The 21,681-nt window shown below is 37.5% G+C and overlaps 2 protein-coding genes across 2 annotated transcripts in view; one reads left to right on the top strand and one right to left on the bottom strand.

Moving 5' to 3' along the window:
* Nucleotides 1-15,267, bottom strand: part of LOC132616635 (uncharacterized) — a 59,839-nt gene extending 44,572 nt beyond the window's left edge. Inside the window, exons 1-7 of the mRNA XM_060331185.1 lie at nt 15,093-15,267; nt 4,249-4,677; nt 4,043-4,165; nt 2,075-2,213; nt 1,778-2,007; nt 1,629-1,687; nt 1,338-1,432 (exon numbers count right to left, since the gene is read on the bottom strand). Of these exons, the coding sequence (XP_060187168.1) occupies nt 1,338-1,432; nt 1,629-1,687; nt 1,778-2,007; nt 2,075-2,213; nt 4,043-4,165; nt 4,249-4,666 (1,064 nt within the window). The 5' untranslated portion in view covers nt 4,667-4,677; nt 15,093-15,267. The remainder of the gene's footprint in view (nt 1-1,337; nt 1,433-1,628; nt 1,688-1,777; nt 2,008-2,074; nt 2,214-4,042; nt 4,166-4,248; nt 4,678-15,092) is intronic.
* LOC132619855 (uncharacterized) lies at nt 11,378-13,885 on the top strand. Its single transcript, XM_060334624.1, has 2 exons — nt 11,378-12,386; nt 12,491-13,885. Exons 1-2 carry the CDS (start codon nt 11,378-11,380, stop codon nt 13,198-13,200), a joined length of 1,719 nt encoding a protein of 572 aa, XP_060190607.1. The 3' UTR covers nt 13,201-13,885.
* Nucleotides 15,268-21,681: the final 6,414 nt, after the last annotated feature.

Raw genomic sequence — 21,681 nt, 5'->3', positions numbered from 1 at the left:
TAATAAAAAATTTTAAGTGTTTTAACTTAAAACACCCTTCCCGCTTTTATTGGGACTCTTACGGCTGCTGCTCCTCAACTCTTTACGCCTCTTTCAAGTCTCAAGGTTAGTTTTCTCTTCTCTTCTTCTCTTCCTCTTCTCTTCTCTTCCTCTTCTTATTTTCTCTCTTTTACCTGCTGCTACGACTGCAAGTTTCTTTTTTATTTTTTCAATTCTTCATTGGGTTTCTCTTTTTTCTCTTCTTCTTTTCTATTATTTTTCAGTTCTTCAACTGGGCTGCAATTTTTTATCTCTGTTTTGTAATTTCTTTCACTGTTCTGCCCTGTTTTTGTCTCTGTTCTTCAATTTTTTTCTGCTCTGTTTTTTTGTCTCTTCAATTTGGTTTTGCATTTGCTTAATATGTTATGACTTATGCGGATTATTGAATATCTAGTTCTAGTATCTATTATTTACTTCTTAATTTAAGTTATTTATCTATGCCTATTTAATATTTTTTATTTTTGTATTAAACTGCGCTTCACATGAAAAAAGCGCGCGCTTCGCTTCACGCTTCTCGCTTCGGTGAAGCGAGGCCTCGTCGCTTTTTTCCGCTTGTCGCTCTCCAAAACCTTGTTTCTGTTATTAATGTTTCAATCTTTCAACTATGTCTGTGTTATTTCAGCTTTATCAGCTATATTTATTTCTCAAAAACTTTTTCGGTATAAAACTACAAAAATGTATGTAATGCTTTTATTTGAACTTATGGTTATATTTAATTATTTTAATATGTAGTCTTTCCTTATACATTTGATTTTTAAAAGAAAATCGTATGTATGTCTTATGTTATATATTTGTTTTTTAGCTATGGTATTATATTTAATGGGACTGGATCAAGGTTTAGTTCAGAATCACCTATCTGAGATGACAATAGAACTAGATTCAAAGAAAAAAGATTCCTAACTAAGTTTCGTAAATTAGGAGTTTTACCACTTCCAAATGGAGAGAACAGGTTCAACCCCATTGTGGGTGCATTGGATTTGAAGACTAAAAACATTCTTTGCAATATTTTTTAATATTCAGGCATTAAAAGAAGAATATATCATAAATTCAATATTGTATTTAATAACCGAGCGAAGCGCGGACAAATTCACTAGTTTGTATATAATTTAGTCAAATACTATGGGAGGTGAGGGTGGGGGTAGGGGTGTGGAGTGGTGGGGATGGGGGCTAGGGGGGTGGGTGAGATGAGGTGTGTTGGAGGGTGGAAGGACACAATCAATGTGGAATGCCACTTCACAAAATTCCGTCATGTTTCAGAAACATTTATACGAGAATGCATGTCAGCTAAGGGAATTTACCTAACTGTCCCATCCACAGAAGCACTAGCAACATTGTCCCCAGTAGCAGAAAAACGGCAACGACTTATTGGACTTGTGTGGCCTAAGAATGTCTCCTGTAAAATATTATGGCAGAACCATCAATTAACCCCACCTCAGTGCCCCAAAGAAAGAATAATTACAGATTATATGTCTATGAGTTTATGATGAGCATGAAAAGAAAATGAAGAGAGGAGGTGCTGAAGTAATTAGAGAGAGAAAAATTGAAAATTCAGGCTAATTAAACTCAATATTGTCTCCAAAAGAGTCTACCTGGAAGTCTACTCTCACTTCAGGGAATTCTTCTTCTCTCTGCGCTTCATTTCCAGTGTCTGTCGAAATATCACATGATAACTCATCTCAGAATCGGAATCATCATCATAAGAAGAAGAAGAAGAAGAAGAAGAAGGAGGAGGCCTCACTTCTCTCACTCTGACTACTGTGACAACTAATTTTAGAAGTTGAAACGTGAGTATCATCAGGCCTGATATCATCAATGTGTTTAGGTTCTCTTTCACCCGCTTGTGGAGTTGGATAGACACAAATATCATGAGATGCTGCAGGTCCGAAAACTGTGGGTTCCCCGGAACCAGCAAGAGGATTTGATGAGCTGTTAGTCCCTACAGTGACTTGCGTCGCTAACAAGGCATTACTGAGATCAAACAATGCAGTTAGTAGCCTTCAGACTGTCAGTGAGAACAAATTGTAACTGCTCTCACCTCCTTAACTGATGTTGAGTCTCTTTCTCCTCCAACAATACTTGAAGTTGCGCAAGTTTGAAATTAAGTTGCTTGATGTCTCCTTTGAGGCGACTCACCATGTTGCTTTCAGAACTGATCTTCATTAACGCAGGGATACGTGGCATAGCTAAGGAGAAACTCAATGGAGGCACAGTGGTAAAGAAAACAAATGGATAACAACTAAAAAAACAATCATCTGCAAGCACGTAATACTATCCATCATCAATGACATGCATCAGGTTGAGTGAATCTACTTCCTTAAACAACCAAGTCCAAATATATCAAACAAAAAGTAACAAAATCCCTGACTTATAGCCTGTTTGGCCAAGCTTCTAAAATAGGTTTTTTTTTTTTTTTTTTAGAATGGTAACAAAAAATCAACTTATTTTGAAAAGTGCTTTTCAAAAACGCACTTTTGGTGAAAAGCAAATTGTGTTTAGCTAATTAATTTAAAAAGCACGTTTGAGTAGCAATTAGTGTATGTTAAATTACAACTTGTTGATACACCTATGGATCCGAATGTTAATCCTCCTAGACAGCGGGAGCGCCAGAGGACCCCAATCTTTACCAGAGATTGGTTGACAAGCTCAATTATCTTACGATCACATGACGAGACATCTCATTTATTGTCAGTGTTGTTAGCCGATTTCTCCAAGCTCCTTCGACAGTCATGGAATGCATCAATTTACATTCTTAGGTATATCAAAGTTCACTTGGACAAGGTCTAATTGTATGAGGATAAGAGCACATGCAAATATTATTGGAAACTCTGATGCAGACTAGGCTGAATCTTCTTAAGATACATGATCTACTTTAGGACTCTGTGTTTCAATTACAGAAAAGTGACATCTTGGAAAAGCAAAACACAAGATGTAATAGCTAGATCAAGTGCAGAGGCAGGATATCGAGCAATGGTGTTGGATACATCTGCCCTTATATGACTAAAGAAACTTCTTAAAGAGTCAAGGCTTGGAGGAGATGCACTAATGCAATTGATCGATGACAATCAGGCGGCAATACACAATGCTTCGAGAGAAGTGTTTCATGAGAGAACAAAGTATACAGAAATATATTGTTATTTCATCTAACAAAAGAATTGGGGTGCACTGCTACAGGTTTTATCAACTAGAACGGTCAGTTAACAGATACACTTACAAAGTCATTCCAGCGCTCCAGAATTGAGTATATATGTGGCAAGTTAGGATCATATAACATGTATGCCCCAACTTAAGGGGGAGTGTTAAGAATTAGAAGAACCCATTCTTTGTAAATAAGGAAAAGGTTTAGAATTCTTATAATTGTGTAACTAGAAATAAGAATTACTTTCCTTTCATTTTAGAATTACATTTCGTTCCTTTTTAGGTGTAAACACTATGTAAACCACAACATGCTTGAGAGAATAATCAAGCAATTCATTCCAAAACAGCATCTCTCCATGAGGTAGGGGTAAAGTCTGCGTACACCCTACCCTCCCCAGACCCCACATGTGGGATTACACTAGGTAGGTTGTTGTTGTTGTAAGCAATCCATTCCAAACATCTCATTCTTTTATCATTAGTTACATTTAGCTTACTACCATATGGCGATATGCAATGTGTAATTGCTTTTGCTACAATCTAATGGGTACGTTTTTCCTGTGCAACATTAAATACCTTCAAACATATTATTGATCTTCATAGGAGACATTCAGACATTTATCTGCTTCTACTACAAACTGATTCCCTCAACAAAAATTGGTAAAGGCCTTGGCATCTTCATTTGCCCCATATAACTGACAGTAAAGCACCACAATCTAAACGTAAAAGATGCTCTCCTCTTAACACCAAAGAACCATAATCAATCCCACCTGTAGGGCAACCGCTTGAAATTAATGTGCATAATTTAAAGCAAGAATAATTAAGCAATAATTAGGAATAAGAAAATGTGATAATATATACTTAAGGATATGAGTGCCATTAAACATCTTGCTCAGAAAATTTCGAAGAGATAGATGCAACGCATTGGACCACTCCTTAGAAAAGTATACCCGGAACTGGGGTTCGGATTGAGGAGTTTTAATATATGGAATTGCTGCATGAAATATTTTTACAAGTCAATTTATATGAGAAGAAAGTTTCACGTTTAATAAGAAAGATAACTAAGAGAGGACCCACCAAACCATGATGCCCACACTGGGTTTTTTTGCAGCAATTCACACCCATGTATGTCAAACAACTCTATCACTTTGTCCTTTCTGCCAGCTTGTATGGCATGAATGATATAATACCGTATAATACAGACATCTAAGTCTGATATGGTAGAAATAAGTTCTGTCTCATGAGAAGAAAAGCACTGCTTGAAAAAGCGAAGGAGTTCAATCAGGTTTTCAGCTTGGAATTTGGGCACGTAGATGGAGAAAATTAAATCTAATATCTTATCAACTTGAAATCCTTTGCCAATATCAGTTCCCAACTCTTTGACAAAAGCCTGCAGAGTGTTTGTAAAGCCTCTGAATACTAGAAATTCCCTGACAAGCTCCTCCGCATACAGCATATTTTCCATCTTGCCTTGAGCACTTACAAGGAGAGGCATGCCTTTAGAACCTGGGAAGACAAAAAATCACTTACTCCTCTCATAAGACAGATTCCACGAGCACCACAGCCAACAGATGTGGCAACACAAATCACTCTGCAACTTCACAAGTATGTTGAGCTGTGATTATGGTGACAGTCTGCTCAATCCTTGCAACAGGACAATAACAAATTTACCCTTTGAGCTTATATGGATTAAAAAGAATCTAGGAACCAATAACCGCTGCTGAACTCCAGCTGCTCCAGAAATAGTAAGACGAGTTTTGCAGCATACATAAAATGATGATTATTGTGAAAATTGAAGAAAAAAAAAAGTGATTTTATCTTGAATTGAGTGCACAGACAAGATAGAATTGCTCGAGTTTAGACTATTAGAAACAAGGTAAGTTTAGACTACATGGGATAAGGAGAATTCCTTAAATACTGAGACTTCTAATTATGACAAAATTAGGAATATTTATGACAAAATTAGGAATAATTTCTTATACTAATAACCTGAATAATTTATTCTATTATATAAACAGAATTTATTTCCTCTCTACCCCATAAAGGTAGAGGTAAGGTCTGCGTACATCCTACCCTCCCCAGGCCCCACTTGTGGGATTACACTGGGTATGTTGTTGTTGTTGTAGTATTATACAAAGGGCAGCCTGGTGCACTAAACTCCCGCTATGCTCGGGGTCCGGAGAAGAACTGGACCACAAGGGTCTATTGCATGCAACCTTACCCTGCATTTCTGCAAGAGGTTGTTTCCGTGTCCCCTCAAACTTAAGGTAAGTAAACAACTTGAACTTGCAAATCAAAACTGGAAAGCCGAGCCGAGCAGAGTATGCCAAGAAAGGTTATTGTTGAAAGGACAGGCATCTACATACAGCAACAACATACCCAGTGTAATTCCACATGTGGGGTCTGGGGAGGGTAGGAAGTATGCACGCCTTACATCTACCTTTGTGTTGGGCAGAGAGGTCGTTTCCGAAAGACCCTCGGCTCGAAAAGAAAGAAAATTAAAGAAAAGAAAGGAAAATAAAAGGAAAGAAAAATACTGGAAAAGGAATTCGACTCAGACAGTAAAAAAATAATAGCAAAAAATAAAAAGACAATGACAGCAAAAGAGAAATATACAAAGCAAAAGCGCAAAAGATAGTGATACACATCGAAGAATGGGCAATTACGCGTTTACTAAATACTACTACTAAGAATACGTGTAGAGGGGGCTAGCCCCTACCTCTCCCACCTACCTTGCAACATCACGCGACTACCTAGTACCCTTCTACCCCAATCCTCGACCTCAACACTTTCCTATCTAGGGTCATGTCCTCAGTAAACAGAAACTGTGCCATGAACTGTCTGCATAATATGTCGAAATAGTGACTCCAAATTAGTGCACAACCAGAAAAAGAAAAGTGATTGGGATTATTTCCTCTGAAACTTGTTGATACTGTGCACACTGGAAAAAAAGAAAAAGCTTCTTGATCATACATTAAAAGAAATCTATACTCACTAGCTCAAAGATGTATGGTGATGCGAATCTCCAGGACATCTTTACTGCATCTTGAAATTTGAATTAATGGCTCAAAAGTAACTATAAAAGCTGCCGAAAATTAAATGTTTAGAGGGAGTTACTACCCAAACTATGTCTCAAGTTCGAAACCCACTGGGTGCAAACAATTTCTGAGGGCCATCGGACTGGGAAAACCCTGAATTACCCGTGGTGCACTTGCGGGAAACTCCTTGCCGAGGGCCTGTGCACCCCCGGGATTAGTCGGGGCTCAAAGAGACTCGGACACCCGGCGCTAATCAAAAAAAGTTACTACCCAAACTATATACTATAAGAAAGAGAAGAGATGGCTTTCTGTAACGGCTAAAAAAAGTTGTGTTCAGAGAAGGAACTCAATATCCAACATCTGACTGTAAGGGAAAAAGGGGGAATAAACCTTCTAAAAAAGAAGAAACTTTTCCAAAATGAAGAATACGAATTTGCTTGAAAGAGCATGAAGAAGTTGGAATAGTGGTCAGATTTGCAACCTTTTTCAAAATATTACCCGAATGATATGGTATTTCTTTTTTGTATTTCAAATAGTTTGTATAGTGTCCATTAAACAAAATTGAGAGGAGGTACAGTGTCCAATAAAGGTTCTTTTAATGGTTTCAGTACCAAAGACAACCACGTCAAAGCAATCACCTTCTATAGAAAGGAAAAGTAGAATATGACAAGTTTTGGCTGGGCAAGCAACATAAGGCAACCCTCCGGTAGGCAAAATTAAGTCTCTTCCAAAAGAATAAAAGTGTCGATACCATGTGAAAATTAGAGGGGAGGAAAAGGTAAAGAAAAGTTGACTTGAATTAATAACATGAGGGATTTGTTTTGCACCCATGGGTGTGGCTTAATGATCAATGAAGTGGGAGGAGAACCATGAGGTCTCAGGTTTAAATCCCAGCGGAAAAAAAAAACACTAGATGATTTCCTCCCATCTGTCAAAGCCTTGGTGGATAAAGTTACCTGGTGGTGGGAGGTAGCGGGTATCCTATGAAATTAGTCGAGGTGTGTGCAAGCTGGCCCGGACACCACAGTTATCAAAAAAAAAAAAAAAAAAAAAGTAAGAACAGGAGGACTTTTTTGTCCATTTGTGAATATATATGGTGAACAAGCCAATCTGTACACACCTCAAGTCAACTAATTCACCAGATAGTATGTATGGCACACAAGCACAAGTTGTATTGGCAATCCTACTCTTAAAAGTTGGAGCAGAAAGATTCACAACAAGTGTTGTAACTGCAATTTGAACCTGGTATCTCCAGGTTACTCTTGTGCTCAACCATTAGTTCATCTGATTGGGGATTGTACGAGAGGAGTCCTAGTATAGGAATTACGATTACTGGAAACAAGGTTTCTCTAGACCATAGCAAAAATTATTAAATAAGAAAAATTATCGAAATACAAAGATTCCTGATTGCAACAAAGTAGGAAAAATCTCGAACATTCTAAAATATGACTAAATTAATTCTAGACTTTCAACCATTACCGAGAGGAACCATGGAAATATCTTACGACCAGTCACTTCATTCCCTGATTTTTACTTGTTATAAAGGGAAAATTACTGAAAGAGGATGCTCAATAGTTATATTCAATAACTTGGTAATGTACTTTTTGAATAAGGTAACATTTGTATTTCATCCAAAAATATCAGCATATGGACTGCTGCTGAGGTACTTTACAAGTAAAACCACAAGCAGCTGCCTGGGGGTAAAAAACTAGTTACAATTTACATATTGCCTAGAAAATCTACCAAATCTCCTGCCTCCCCCACTATATCTTGTTTACACCAAAAGTATAAGAGACTAAGACATTTCGTTTTAACTATCTGTATAGAATTAGCTTTGTCATCAAATTGTCTGGAGTTTCTCTCCTTCCAGATTGTCCACCAAATACAAGCTGGAATGGCTTGCCACCAGTCTTCCTGTGCATTTCTTCTTCCAATTGCTTCCCAGTTGCATAGAAGTTCTAAAGTTGATCTTGGTAACACCCAATTCACCCCAAGTATACAAAAGAACATGTGCCACAGATGTGCAGTTGTCTGACAATGAAGGAATAAATGCTCATTTGTTTCTGCATTTTCCACACAAAATAGGCATCTTGAAGATATTTGTAGACCTCTTCTTTGTAAAGCCTCTTGTAGTAAGACAAGCCCTCCTCAAAACTAACCAAACAAAAGCAGAAACCTTATATGGAATTTTGACTTTCCAGATAAGTTTCCATGGCCAAATCGGTGATGGGTTCACAACCTTGTTTTTCTCCCAGTATAGTGACTTGACAGAGAAATTCTCTTTGTTGCATAATTTCCAGACTGGGTTGTCTGGGGTATTAGTGGTACCGGTGAAGGAATTCAGTAACAAAAGCAGATCTGATACTCTCCCTATTTCCCAATCATTCAATGCCCTTCTAAACACAAGATTCCATCCTTGTTCTGTCCACATTTGGTAATGTACTTCTACATCTTTCAATTTATTTATTTTTTATAAAGCAAAAGTATCATATGTTGACACACCAAGATGCTGTCGAAGTATGTACAAAAAAATTAGCGGCTCAACCACATTTAGCTATCATGTAATCCCATTTATCCACACATATGGTTATCCTCCCTTTAGAGCAAAAAAGAATACAAGAAAATAAAAAGATATCTTAATACAACCAGTTTTGCATTTTACTACTATGAAACAGTCACCTATTTCTTTTCTTAGTAATTGGGGTGTTCGGCCCAGCTTGTACGGACCCTGACTATTGCACCGGATACCTGCTACTTCCCAGTTCCCACCACCATAAGTATCGGGCAACTCTACCCTACAAGGCTTAGGCAGAAGGGAAGAAGGGAAGAGATTACCTAGCATTTTTTGTCTCCGCTGGAACTTAAACGTTGGTCACATCCACTTCCTTGATCGCTAGGACACCATCAGGTGCGAAACAATCACCTATTTCTTCCAATCCATATAAACCAAAAAGTACATAAAGGTATAGCTCTCTGTTATTCCTTAATTTTCTTTGCTCATCTTCTGTATCCTCCAACTTGTGACCATTTCTTTTACTGCCTTAGCAATAACCCGAGCAAGGAATAACGAACATGCAAGGTTTCAAAATTGTGAAACAAATCTACGTTGTATCAAAAGTGGTTAGTGTCTTTTCCGTTCTCTTTGCACAAGTAACCAACTTACTATTTTTGATAAAAACAACACCAACTTACTATGAGCCCGTTTGGATTGGCTTATAAGTTGCTTATAAGCTATTTTCAGCTTTTTTGAGTGTTTGGCTGGTCAGCTTAAAGTCATTTTGTGCTTAAAATAAGCTCAAAAAAATAATTGGGCCCATTTGACTTAGCTTATCTAAAGCAGCTTATAAGCTGAAAACAGCTTATAAGCCAAAAAAAATAAGTTAGAGTACCCCAACTTATTTTTTTTAGCAGCTTATAGGCTTATCCATCCAAACAGGCTCTATACCTCCTCCTGCTCCTTAAATTGTCTATCGCAAAGTAGGAATAAGAGTCCCCTCCTGGAGCGAAATAATGTCTATAGAAGATAAGTTAATTCTTTACTTTAAGAAAGGAATCCACTCTAAAAGCTAGTCTTCTTTTATCCAAACAATTTGAGGCAATAAGTAGATTTGTGGTAGTTCATTCGAAAGGAAAAAGTCAGCAATCCAGTATATTCAACACATATCAGGCATGGTTCATTATTTCAATAGGGTACAAATATATAAATGTGATATTCTTAGATACTTTTTAAGACCTACCACTAAAACCAATTAGTAGTAACTTTTGGGCTTCTAATAAGATAAATTACAATATGAGACGCAATAGGGTAGATAGTCTGTGACAATTCACTTGTCCCCTTGATCGTAAGACCTCTTCAGATGCAATTCAAATAAGTCCTCCACCTCCTCTCTCTACAACTCTTATAACCCTTCAAATGGTTACATCCCATATTATTCCTCGATTATTAGTGCGACACCGTACCCTCCTCGTCATTTGCCACTCAAAACACTTGCATGAATGACTCCATTAAAGGTGTTTCCCTGGACCACAAGTCCTTCCGAGGCTGACTCGCTCCCCGCTACCCACATGAAAGGCAATGTGTTCGACAAACCAGTTTTGGCCTTCATGATCCCCTTCCACGCACCAACTCCATAAGAATATACAAATCCTCCAAGCAGTGTTATTAAAGGAGAGCGCCTTCTCGCCTTTGGCGAGAGGCGAGGCGAGGCGTGGCTGCTGCGCCTTTCATGGCCATGGCGAGCAGACCTTCAAAAGGCGCGCCAATGGCGAGAAAGGCGCTAATGGCGCCATGGCGAGGCGAGCTGAAATGGCGAGGCGAGCAGATTTAAAAAAAAAACAATTAAAAGAAGTGGAGGACTTAAATAAAAATAGCAGCTAGGGTTTTTTGTTTGCCTCCTCCTCTCTTCTCCTTCAAGGTTTCAGGTATGTCTCTTTCTCCTTCTTCTTTTTCTTCAGTTCTTCTTCTTTCATCCTCCTGTATTTTCGACTTCTGCTTCTTCATCTGTTTGTTATGAGCTCAAATTGTAGTAGTGTAATTAGCTTAGCTGGACAAATCAGTTAGAACTAATGGATGTAGCTTAGCTGGACAAATCAGTTAGAATCAGTTAGAAGTCCAGAAAATCAGTTAGAAGTAGTTAGTTACAGATCCAAAAATCAATTACAAGTCTGTAACTGCATTTGCTACCTAACTCAACTATATAGATCTACTTCTCCATTGTGTAAGGTATGTTTTTGATGGTCAATGAAAGAATAACTCAATTCTAGTCCATTCTCATTCTCTTCCTATTTTTCCAATTGCTCTAGAGTGAATCTGTTCAAGAGGGATTGATTCCCCCTCTTTAGGATCATTCAAATTGTTATCTAGCTGTGTAAATTCCAGTTCACATCACTGTTCTTCTTCTTTTTTTCCGGCAACAACTGGCCTATTTCCGGCCACCTCTGGGTTTTTTTTTTTTTCCTTCTTCTATTCTCTTCTTCTTTTTCTGTTTTTTCTCCTCTGTATTTTTACCCTCAGTTTTTTTCACCTCTGTTAATTGCTCTGTTTTTTCCTCTGTTTTTTTTCTTCCTCTGTTTGGACCAGTGAGACAGTGGTTGTTTCGCTCCTATTTTTTCTGTTCAATAATTGTTTAAATTTTGTTATACAGTTATAAACAGTAGGTTCAAATTCAATGGAATCGTCGGACGCTAGCAAAAAAGACATAGGTTGGAATTATGGTGCCAAAGGCCCAACAAAAGATTCAGTCACATGTATCTTTTGTCGAGAAACTTTCAATGGCGGAATTACTCGACACAAACAACATTTGATTGGTGGTTACAGAAATGTTAAAAAATGTGGAACTTGTCCGCCTGAAATTAGGGAAGAAGTAAAAAAGTATGTTGAAAGTAAACAGTTGTTAAAAACTCAAATGTTGCACCAACCATCCTTGGCTAATCTCTCTGATGAAGATGATGAAATGATGCCTGCTCCCTCAAAAACTCAAAAAATGTCATCCAATGCATCATCCACGGCACGGACTGCCAATGTAAAAGGTCCCATGAATCTTTATTACCCGCAAACATCAAAGGGGAAGGGAAGCAGTAGCACGGCAGCGTCTGATGCATCCAAGAAGTTGCTAAGAGATCGCGTTGTAAGTGCTTTTGCAGTATGGGTATATGATGCAGGGCTCCCTTTTAATTGTGTAAATCACAAAAGTTTTGATAAATACATTGAGGCCATAGGACAATATGGCCCAGGAATGAAACCTCCTACCTATCACGAAATTAGAGTTACTCATCTAAAAAAAGAAGTGGAGAAGATAGATGAGATTATTGAGGAACATAAATTGAAATGGACAGAGTTTGGGTGTTCAATTATGATGGACAAGTGGACAGCACGAAATGGAAAAATGATCATCAATATTTTGGTCAATTCTCCATTAGGTAGTGTTTTTCTTGGGTCAGTCGATGCTAGTGATGAATCTACAAATTCCACCAAGATGTTCAACTTGTTTGAGAAGACTATTAAGCAAATTGGACCGGAAAATGTTATACAAGTTGTTACCGATAATGCTAGCGAGAATGTTAAAGCCGGTGACATGATAATGGGTGTGTACCCACACATTTACTGGACTCCATGTGCTGCCCATTGTATCAATTTGATGTTTGGTGACATCTTCAAAATAAACCCGTATGCTTCAGGTGAAAAAAAATAGCTCTAACTTTCTTTATAGCTTATACTATATTACTATATGCTTATTACTTATTACTTAGCTTACTTAGCTACTAAAATATTCCTTTTACAGTTTTTCAGAAGGCCATTAAGATACATTCTTACATAGCAATGAGGCCATTGTTGTTGAACATGATGAGAAGATATACAAACCAAAGAAATTTGGTGAAACCGGCTAAGACAAGATTTGCAACGGCCTTCTTAACTTTGCAATCTTTTTACATGCAAAAGAAAAACTTGAGAACTATGATCTTCTCAACCGAATGGACAGAAAGTAGATTTGCAAAGGAACTTTTGGGAAAAGAAGTTGTCAGACATCTTACTTCTACATCTTTTTGGAATGATGTTGTTAGGGCACTTAAAGTTGGTTCTCCTTTGATAGTAGCGCTTCGCTTGGTGGATGGAGAAAAAAAACCATCAATGGGCTATATTTATGAAGCAATGGATAGAGCCAAAGAAGCTATTGAAAAGGGTTTTCATGGTGATCGGAAGCAATATGAGAAAGTTTTCGAAATCATTGATCGGCGGTGGACGGACCAACTTCATAGACCTTTGCATGCAGCAGGCCATGTTTTGAACCCGGGAATGTTTTACACTAATTATCAAAATAAGACTTTATCAACAGAAGTGTGGAAAGGTTACCTTGAATGTGTTGATAAGATGGTCCCTAATGCAACACAAGATGCTCTCATCAAAGAGCTTCATATGTATAAACATGCATTGGGGACTTTTGGTATGCCTCAGGCTATAAGAAACAGAGACCAAACATCCCCTTGTAAGTGAGTTGATTTAGTTATTTTTATAGCTTTACTTAAGTTATTTGACTTATTTATAATTATTAAACCTTTAATTTTTTTTTATAGCTGAATGGTGGTCGGTATTTGGTAATCATACTCCAAACTTGCAACAGCTTGCCATAAGAGTATTAAGTTTAACTTGTAGCGCATCCGGATGCGAGAGAAATTGGAGCGTGTTTGAACATGTGAGAAAAAGATTTATTATATTCTAATTTCTATATACATTATTATTAGTATCTACTAATTAGTTTCTACAACTTATGCGCAGATTCATACCAAAAAAAGGAATAGGCTTGAACTATCGCGTCTCAACAATCTAGTGTACATTAAGTACAATAGAACATTGAGGCGTCGTTATGATGTTGGCGATACCGTTGATCTAATTCTGTTGGATAATATTGACGAAGCAAATGAATGGTTAATTGGATGCCCCCAAAATGAAGAAGAGGAACTAGTATATGAGGGATGTGATCTTGATTGGGGTACTGTTTCTAGGGCGTCTGGAGTTGAGGAGAATATCTATGGTCTTAGGGGCGGTTCTTCAAGTTCAAGGTCACATAACAAGGGCAAAAGAGTAGCTACTATTGCTACAAGCTCACTTCGGTCTCGGTGCTTAATTGATGAAAACTCCGAGTCCGAGACCGAGCCCGAGCTCGAGGAGGAAGAAGATGAAGAGCAATATAATGTTGAGAATCTTGGATATCAAGAATTTGGAAATCTTGAAAATCTTGAATTTGAATAGACTTTTAGTATTGCACTATTGCTTTAATTTTAGTATTGTTTGTCTTGTCACTTATGAATTATTGAGTCATTGACTCATTCAAGTTCTAGACTTTTAGTATCTACTATCTACTTTTAATTTTTGAATTGAAATATTTGCTAATATGTTATTGCTAGTGAGATTTTGATTATTTACATATGCAATTAAATATTTTAATTTTTTGGTATTTATTGGCGCCGCACTTCAAAAAGGCGAGAGCCTCGCCGCGCGCCGCGCCTTAAGGCGAGGCAGGCCCTTGTCGCCTTTGGTCGCCGCGCGCCGTCCAAAACACTGCCTCCAAGAACTCCATTGTTAGTTTCTCCATATCTAGTGTAGTAACTCTTTTCAATTGATATTGCTTTCCACAACCACTTCCTCGATAACCTCAAATTGAAGGGGAGGGATAATACACTGATTCTGCATTTTCTTTTGCAAGAAACCTGTATTTCTAGTTACGAATCATTTCTGCTTTTCATGATTGAATTTTTGCATAGTTCTTCTCCTTTATGGAATACTAGAAGTTCCAATTTTATGCAATTCATATACAATAGAGATAATAGTTCCTTGAGGTGAAAGCTCCCCAAAAATATGTATTTTTTTCAATTTTTCAGCAATGCTTGATTCTCAGCTAAAGCTGGTACTGAGTCTGCAGAGAAATGCTCTCTCTGTACCACAGTGAAGTTGAAGGTAGATAATCCATGGATTCTGCATTTTGCTCTAACAAGGAATACAAATTTCTGGTTATTTGTGCTTCTCAACAACAATTGTAATCCCACAAGTGGAATCTAGGAAGGGTAGAGTACCTTACCCTACCATGGGAGGTAGAGAGGCTGTTTCAGATAGATTCTCAGCTCAAAGAAAAAGAAATAATACAAGTAAAGAAGCCAATAAAGATACACATACGTGTAATTTGTATAATTCTCCTTCAAATCTTATGCAATTCATAGACAATAGAGATACACACAGTTCCTTTTCAGGTCAAAGTCCCACCCCATTTCCCCAGAATTCTCTCAAAGCCTCAAGTGTGAGTGTAGTGTTTCCGGTGAAATCAAACAAAACCAATGAAATAAATAGTCGAACAAAGAAAGAATCGGAAAGGCATATTGTGCGGATATTACCTCTCTTATAATCTGATTTTTCTTCTCTTGAATCCAGACGGCGATTCTGGCGGCTTCACGGACACGGAGGACCGGAACTTAAAGTGGCCCTTTGGTACTATGCACAAATAGTCCGACAAAATTCTCTTGCTTGGTTACCAAGGATATGTTAAATAGTCACCTCGTTCCAATTTGTTTCGTACCATTTTCTTTTTAGGTTGTCCTAATTTTTTTATTTTTTTTTTATTTTTTGACATTGGTAACATCTCTATATATTAACAGGTTTACTATACCAAATTGTATAGTCCTCAATTAGACAATTACAAAAGAAGGATCATCCTTTCTATGTTCCTTTTACAAATTATCTAAAACATCAAAAATATCTTATGTTTCCCTTAAGCATTCATGTTTACACCAAAAATAAAAAAAGGTTAGACAATTCATCTTCAGTTCCAATCTCAAAACACCTCTGATTTCTCTCTTTCCCCACAGCCCATTATTTGTCCTAATAAGAATAATTGTAACGACCCGTTTGGTCGTTATAGTGCTTTTGACACATTTACCCCTGTTGGCCCTTCCCCGAGCCCTATTAGTACGATTTGACCTGCGGGGATGGGTGGGACGGTCCCCGAGGTAATCGGGCGAGATTTATGATGACTTATGTGAAATAGAGCCTTAAAGCGAAAAGTGGCTGACTGATAGTTGACTTTTGGGTAAACGCACCTATTTCGGAAATCCGTCGATTCCGAGAGGTTCGGAAGGTCGATTATGACTTGGTGGGATGTTCAGTTCGGTTCCTAGCCGGTCAAATAGGCTTCAGGAATTCTGAGACCAGGAGTGAGTCTGTAGCGTGCTTTTATGTATGTTTGCATATCTGGTTTGCATCTGGGAGGTCCGGGGTGATTGTCGGGTTTGGGGAATGAGATAGTGAAAAACCAACAATCTGCTGGTGTATGTTACCTCACTGCGACGAGGCCTTGTGCACTGTAACGGACCTGCCTCGGCGAGGCCTGGTCCGCTGGCGCGAGATGAGTGGATTCGTGGGAATCCGCTCCAGCGGACACGCTGCGGCAGTCAGGGCATCGCGATAGCGATCCTGCTATATCGATCTCATTACCGCTGCGGCGGGAAACGCGGAACAGTGTCCTATTTAATGCTAAGTAAAACCCTTAATTTCCTATTCCTACATTTATTACTCCTAAGTGTCTTTAAAGCAAATTGAAGAGGTTCTAAGCAGATTCTTCTTAAGGGTAAGTTCTCTAACCTTGATTTCCTTTATTCACCTTTCTTAAGCATGAATCCATGGTAGAAAATCTATAGAACTTAAGGAAGAAGGTGGGTTTTGATGTTTACTTTATTATTTGATATTTGAATTCTAATATGAGATTTGTTGATGGATTTGACTAATCTAAGCATGAAATTTGATGAATTAGTGACCCATAGGCTTGAATCTTCCATTGCAGTTGATGAATTGAAAGATTGAAAGTTAGGGTTTATACCCAAATTGGGGGTTTTGACTTGAATGATGAAATTGACCAATTCTTGAGTTAATTTAGCAATTAGGAGTAGAATTGAACTTCTAGAATGTTGGATTACCCATTCCATCTTTGAAATACCCGTTTTACCCTTGTGGGCCCGTTTTCCCCCTTTATCTTATTTGTTTTTTATTCGAACGATAGTGTAGTAATGTGGGTATCGTTGTTTCTCATTTCTAACTTAGAATTCGATAATGGCTAGACTCTGAGTACTTGGAGGCTCTTCAGAAGGGCAAAGCTCAAATTTGATTGTTCGTGGCTCTAGCTCGGCAGCGAGGTAGGTTACGACTTACCTTCTGATTAGACTTCGGTTAGCGAAGCATATGAAGTTGGGATGGATTACTTAGGTTTGATATTATTGACTGATTTGTGGGCTTGTTGCCTTTTGTGATTTATTGGCTTATTGCCATATGTGTGATATTGGACTTGATACTTAGTTGCCATATTGTGATTGTGATACTGTTGTGTCTCACTTATCTTGGCATTATCGTGGATAGAGGAAAAAACTTGACTTAATCTTGATATTGTGGTATGTGTCCATGTGTGGCAAGATTGGTATTGATATGATTTCACTTGGCATTGATACTGTGCATGGCACTCATCCTCATTTTACATGATACATTGATATGAGCTGAGACTTGGTACCGATGATGATGAGAGAGTTGAGTGTCCGATGCCCAAGGTCCTTGCTGGGACCGTGAGAGTGGTACATGGACTTCGCGGGTTCCCCATGTGTCATGACTATCGAGGCGTGGAGGTATTCCGTCCGTAGCATGTATGTACGGAGATTACATTTGGTCAGTGCATTTCATTACATTGCGTATGCATTCATTACTACATTCATATATTTCTTGGACTCTGACTTGATACTACTATACTTGAGTTGTTGTTCTTGGACTGTGTTGTGTTTGTACTTGATTGGGAGCATGTCTATTCTTCAGTTTCTTTCTTTATATATGTTAGCTAACTGTTATCGGCCTATGATACCTACCAGTACATACTGTTTGTACTGATACTACCTTGCTGCATTCTTTTCTGAGTGCAGAGTACATGACAAGCTCTACTTCCACTTCTCGTGACTGATTTCCGAGGCCCTGCTTTCGAGTATCTACAGTGAGCATCTGACGAGCCGCTGCCTAGAGATTCATCTATCATGTCTTTATATTCTTCCATTCAGACAGTTGTTTTTGACTTTCAGACTTGTATATTTAGACATTTACGTAGTTGCTCTTGTACGAGTAAGACCAGTTCCTTGGGGATTGTATTTTGTATTCCGCACTTATCTTTATTTATGTTTTAGACTTATAATTCTATTGTGTTATATATTTTATCATGGTTTGAGTTAATGATTGAGGGACGCGTTTGCCTACCAAGGTGGGAAAGGGTAGGTGCCCGCACGACTAGTGATCTGGGTCGTAAGAATAATGCATTTCTATATTTAGAAATAATTTAATTTTAAATTTTTTATTTTATTTTTAATGAAATGATTTACAACCACACAAATATTTATGGCTTGTTTTAGACCACAAGTCTCAAAAGTTTTATTCTTTCTTAAATTCTGTATTTAGTCAAACTACATCATATAAATTGGGACAGAGAGAGTATTAGAATTAGAAATAGTACTGGGATTAATTATTCATGCCAAATGGTGAAATAATAGTATTGAATTGGTTATCTCCGGATAAAACAATAAAAATAACAAAAGTACGTATGAGGTCCTTAATCTCTTTTTCTTTTAAACTAGCTCTTTTTCTTTTAAACTAGTATTCGTACCCGCGCGATGTGCGGTCGTAGCAAATTACAGTAGTAGTCATATCTTAATTATAGTACTGAAAAAAGGATATATAAATAATAGGGCAAAGGTGCAAATATACCCCTCAATTTTGCGATTTAGAGCAGATATATCCCCATTAAAGAAAGTGGTGTATATATATCCTTGCCGTTACAAAATGGTGCAAATATACCCCTGACCTTACACAAATAGTGCAAACATACCCTTTTCGCTAACAGGATTTTTTTTAAAAATCATTTAGCTTATTTTTAATTAAAAAAAAAAAGTCATGTGGCTTTAAAAAAAAAGTCTACTCATTTTTTTAAGTATAAATATTTTTCTAACGCCACATGGTAAATTTTTTTCTGGTGGGGCGTGTTTGGTTCGTTTAAAAAAAAATCTCTGTGGCTTTAAAAAAATAATTCTACCCATTTTGTTAAACGAATCAGACCCGACCCACTAGAAAAAAAATTATCATGTGGCTGTAGAAAAATATGTCTGCTAAAAAAAAATGGGTAGACTTTTTTTTTTTAAAGCCAAATGGTATTTTATTTAATTACAAAATAAACTAAATGATTTCTTTAAAAAAAAATCTATCAACAAAAAGGGTATATTTGCACCATTTTGTAACGGTAGGGGTATATTTACACCACTTTTATAACAGGGGATATATCTACTCTAAATCGCAAAGTTGAGGGGTATATTTGCACCTTTTCCCTAAATAATATCCCTAACGTTTTGAAAATTGCTCACAAATGTCTTCTGTTAATCTTTTGATCTATAAATACCATCAACGTGTTTTTTGCGCTCAAACATACCCAAAAACTAAGAGAACTGATATGATAAAATTTGAGAATGTAAAATTGTTACATTGTCATTTTCTAAGCTTGCATGTATATAAATCGACATTAAAATTAAAACTCACTCATTTATCTAAAAATTCACCCCGCCTTCTGTTTACGTTACCATATGTTGTGTTTTCATGATGAAATTATCACATCCCAAATACATTTCTAGCATTATTTTCTTTGGAGTCTCTTTCTCTTTGCCCTTACATTCACTCTCTTTGACTTTGGAGAAATGAGTTCATTGTTTCATCCTGCACAAATAACAACATCCCAAATGCATTTATAACATTATTTTCTTTGGAGCCTCTTTCTCTTTGCCCGTACATTCATTCTCTTTGACTTTGGAGAAATGAGTTTATTATTTCATCATGCACAAATAACATTCTTTTTTAACTTTAAATTCAAAATTAACCACACTCTACTCAATAGCTTTATCCGCGATTCAAATTTGAAAAGTTAACTACTCTCAATTCAAAATAAAAGAATTTTAGAATAAAAGAATTTATCTTTCTTAAGGAAGATTTAGCTTTTTCATAATACTGCCAATTTTACTTGGATTCAGTGGTTTGATGTTGTCACCAATTTAATATTTCCTTGCAATTATAGTAACATACATATTTTAAGAACTCTTAGATCAAACATGCTAAGTCCCTCTGATCAGTTAGTTGAAATACATCTCGTCCATACATTCTTAGGTTTGCAAAAGAAAACATTAAAGAACATTTTTATGTCTAATTAATTCAAGTATTAAGCTCGTACTTTTTTGCTGCTAGGTATTTTGAATTTCTCTAAAATCCATCGATATATATTCATGTAGTCCAAAATTATAAATCATACAGTGGTAAAGATACATTGAGGATGTGTGGATAAATTTTCTTAGCTCCTCAAAATACTGTTGTGTCATGACCAATCGGAGGGCCATGACGGGCACCCGGAGCTAACCTACCGAGCACCTCTTAACATACCTCTCGTAATCACGTCTAGGTGAGACACATGGCTAACTCATAATTACCACAAACGGAAAAGACACCAGTTCCATCGAACATATGCACGTCTATAAAAACACATCAACTATGCCCATATGTACAAGCCGACAAGGCTGCCAAAAATGATATACAAAAATACGAATACATAAGACTATGGAACATCTACTATACACATATGTCTACATGCCTCTACAAGGAGTGGATAACATCAGAAAGACAATGGTGGCTCAGTCTGAACCTCCTCTGGGAGTGGAAACAAATGTGGATACCCGGACTTCATATCTTCTTCAGCTTCCCAAGTCATTTCTTCCCTATTATTGTTTCTCCATAGAACTTTAACTGAAGCTACATCTTTAGTTCTTAGCCTCCGAACTTGTCTATCTAGGATTGCAATGGGAACTTCTTTCTAGGATAAATGCTCGGTGACCTAAACATCATCTACAGATACAATTCTGGAATGATCTCCAATGCGTTTGCGAAGCATTGGCACATGGAAAACCGGATGGACTGTTTCTAATTCTGAAGGTAAATCTAACTCATAGGCTACTTGGACCACTTTGCGTACAACCTTGTAAGGCCCAATATACCGAGGACTAAGCTTACCCTTTTTACCGAATCTCATGACGCCCTTCATCGGTGACACCTTCAAGAATACCCAGTCATCAACTTGGAACTCTAAGTTTCGTCGGCGATTATCTGCATAAGACTTCTGACAACTTTGGGCTGTCAGTAATCGATTTTGAATAAGCTTGACCTTTTCCATTGCTTGCTGGATCAAATCTGGCCCTAGTAACTTAGTCTCTCCCACTTCGAACCATTCAATCGGTGATCTACATTTGCGCCCACATAAAGCCTTATACAGGGCTATCTGGATGCTGGAATGATAACTATTGTTATAAGAGAACTTAATAAGCGGTAAGTGATCATCCCAATTACCTCCACAATCTAACACACATGCCCGTAGCATATCCTCGAGAGTCTGAATGGTAGGTTCAGCTTGTCCATCAGTCTGTGGATGAAATGTTGTGCTAAGACTCACCTAAGTCCCCAAACCTTCTTGGAAAGATTTCCAGAAATAGCTGTAAACTGTGCTCCTCTATTAGAAATAATGGATACTGGAACACCATGGAGTCTTACTATTTATTTGATATAAAGCTTCGCATAATCTTCAGCTGTGTATATAGTTCTGACAGGCAGGAAATGAGCTGACTTTGTGAGTCTATCCACAATTACCCATATAGAATCATACTTACGCTGAGAACGAGGAAAGCCTGTAATGAAATCCATATTAATTACTTCCCATTTCCAAGTCGAAATTTCCATAGTTTGCAACAATCCCCCAGGCTTCTGATGCTCAATCTTTACTTGCTGACAATTAGGACATTGAGCCTCGAACTCTGCTATGTCTTTCTTCATTCCATCCCACCAATAAATTGATTTAATATCATGATACATCTTTGTCGCTCCTGG

Source organism: Lycium barbarum, chromosome 11, assembly GCF_019175385.1.
Source record: "Lycium barbarum isolate Lr01 chromosome 11, ASM1917538v2, whole genome shotgun sequence".
In the NCBI taxonomy this organism is placed as follows: Eukaryota; Viridiplantae; Streptophyta; class Magnoliopsida; order Solanales; family Solanaceae; genus Lycium; species Lycium barbarum.
The sequence above is the reverse complement of the archived record's forward strand: the minus strand, read 5'-3'. Positions and strand labels throughout refer to the sequence as shown.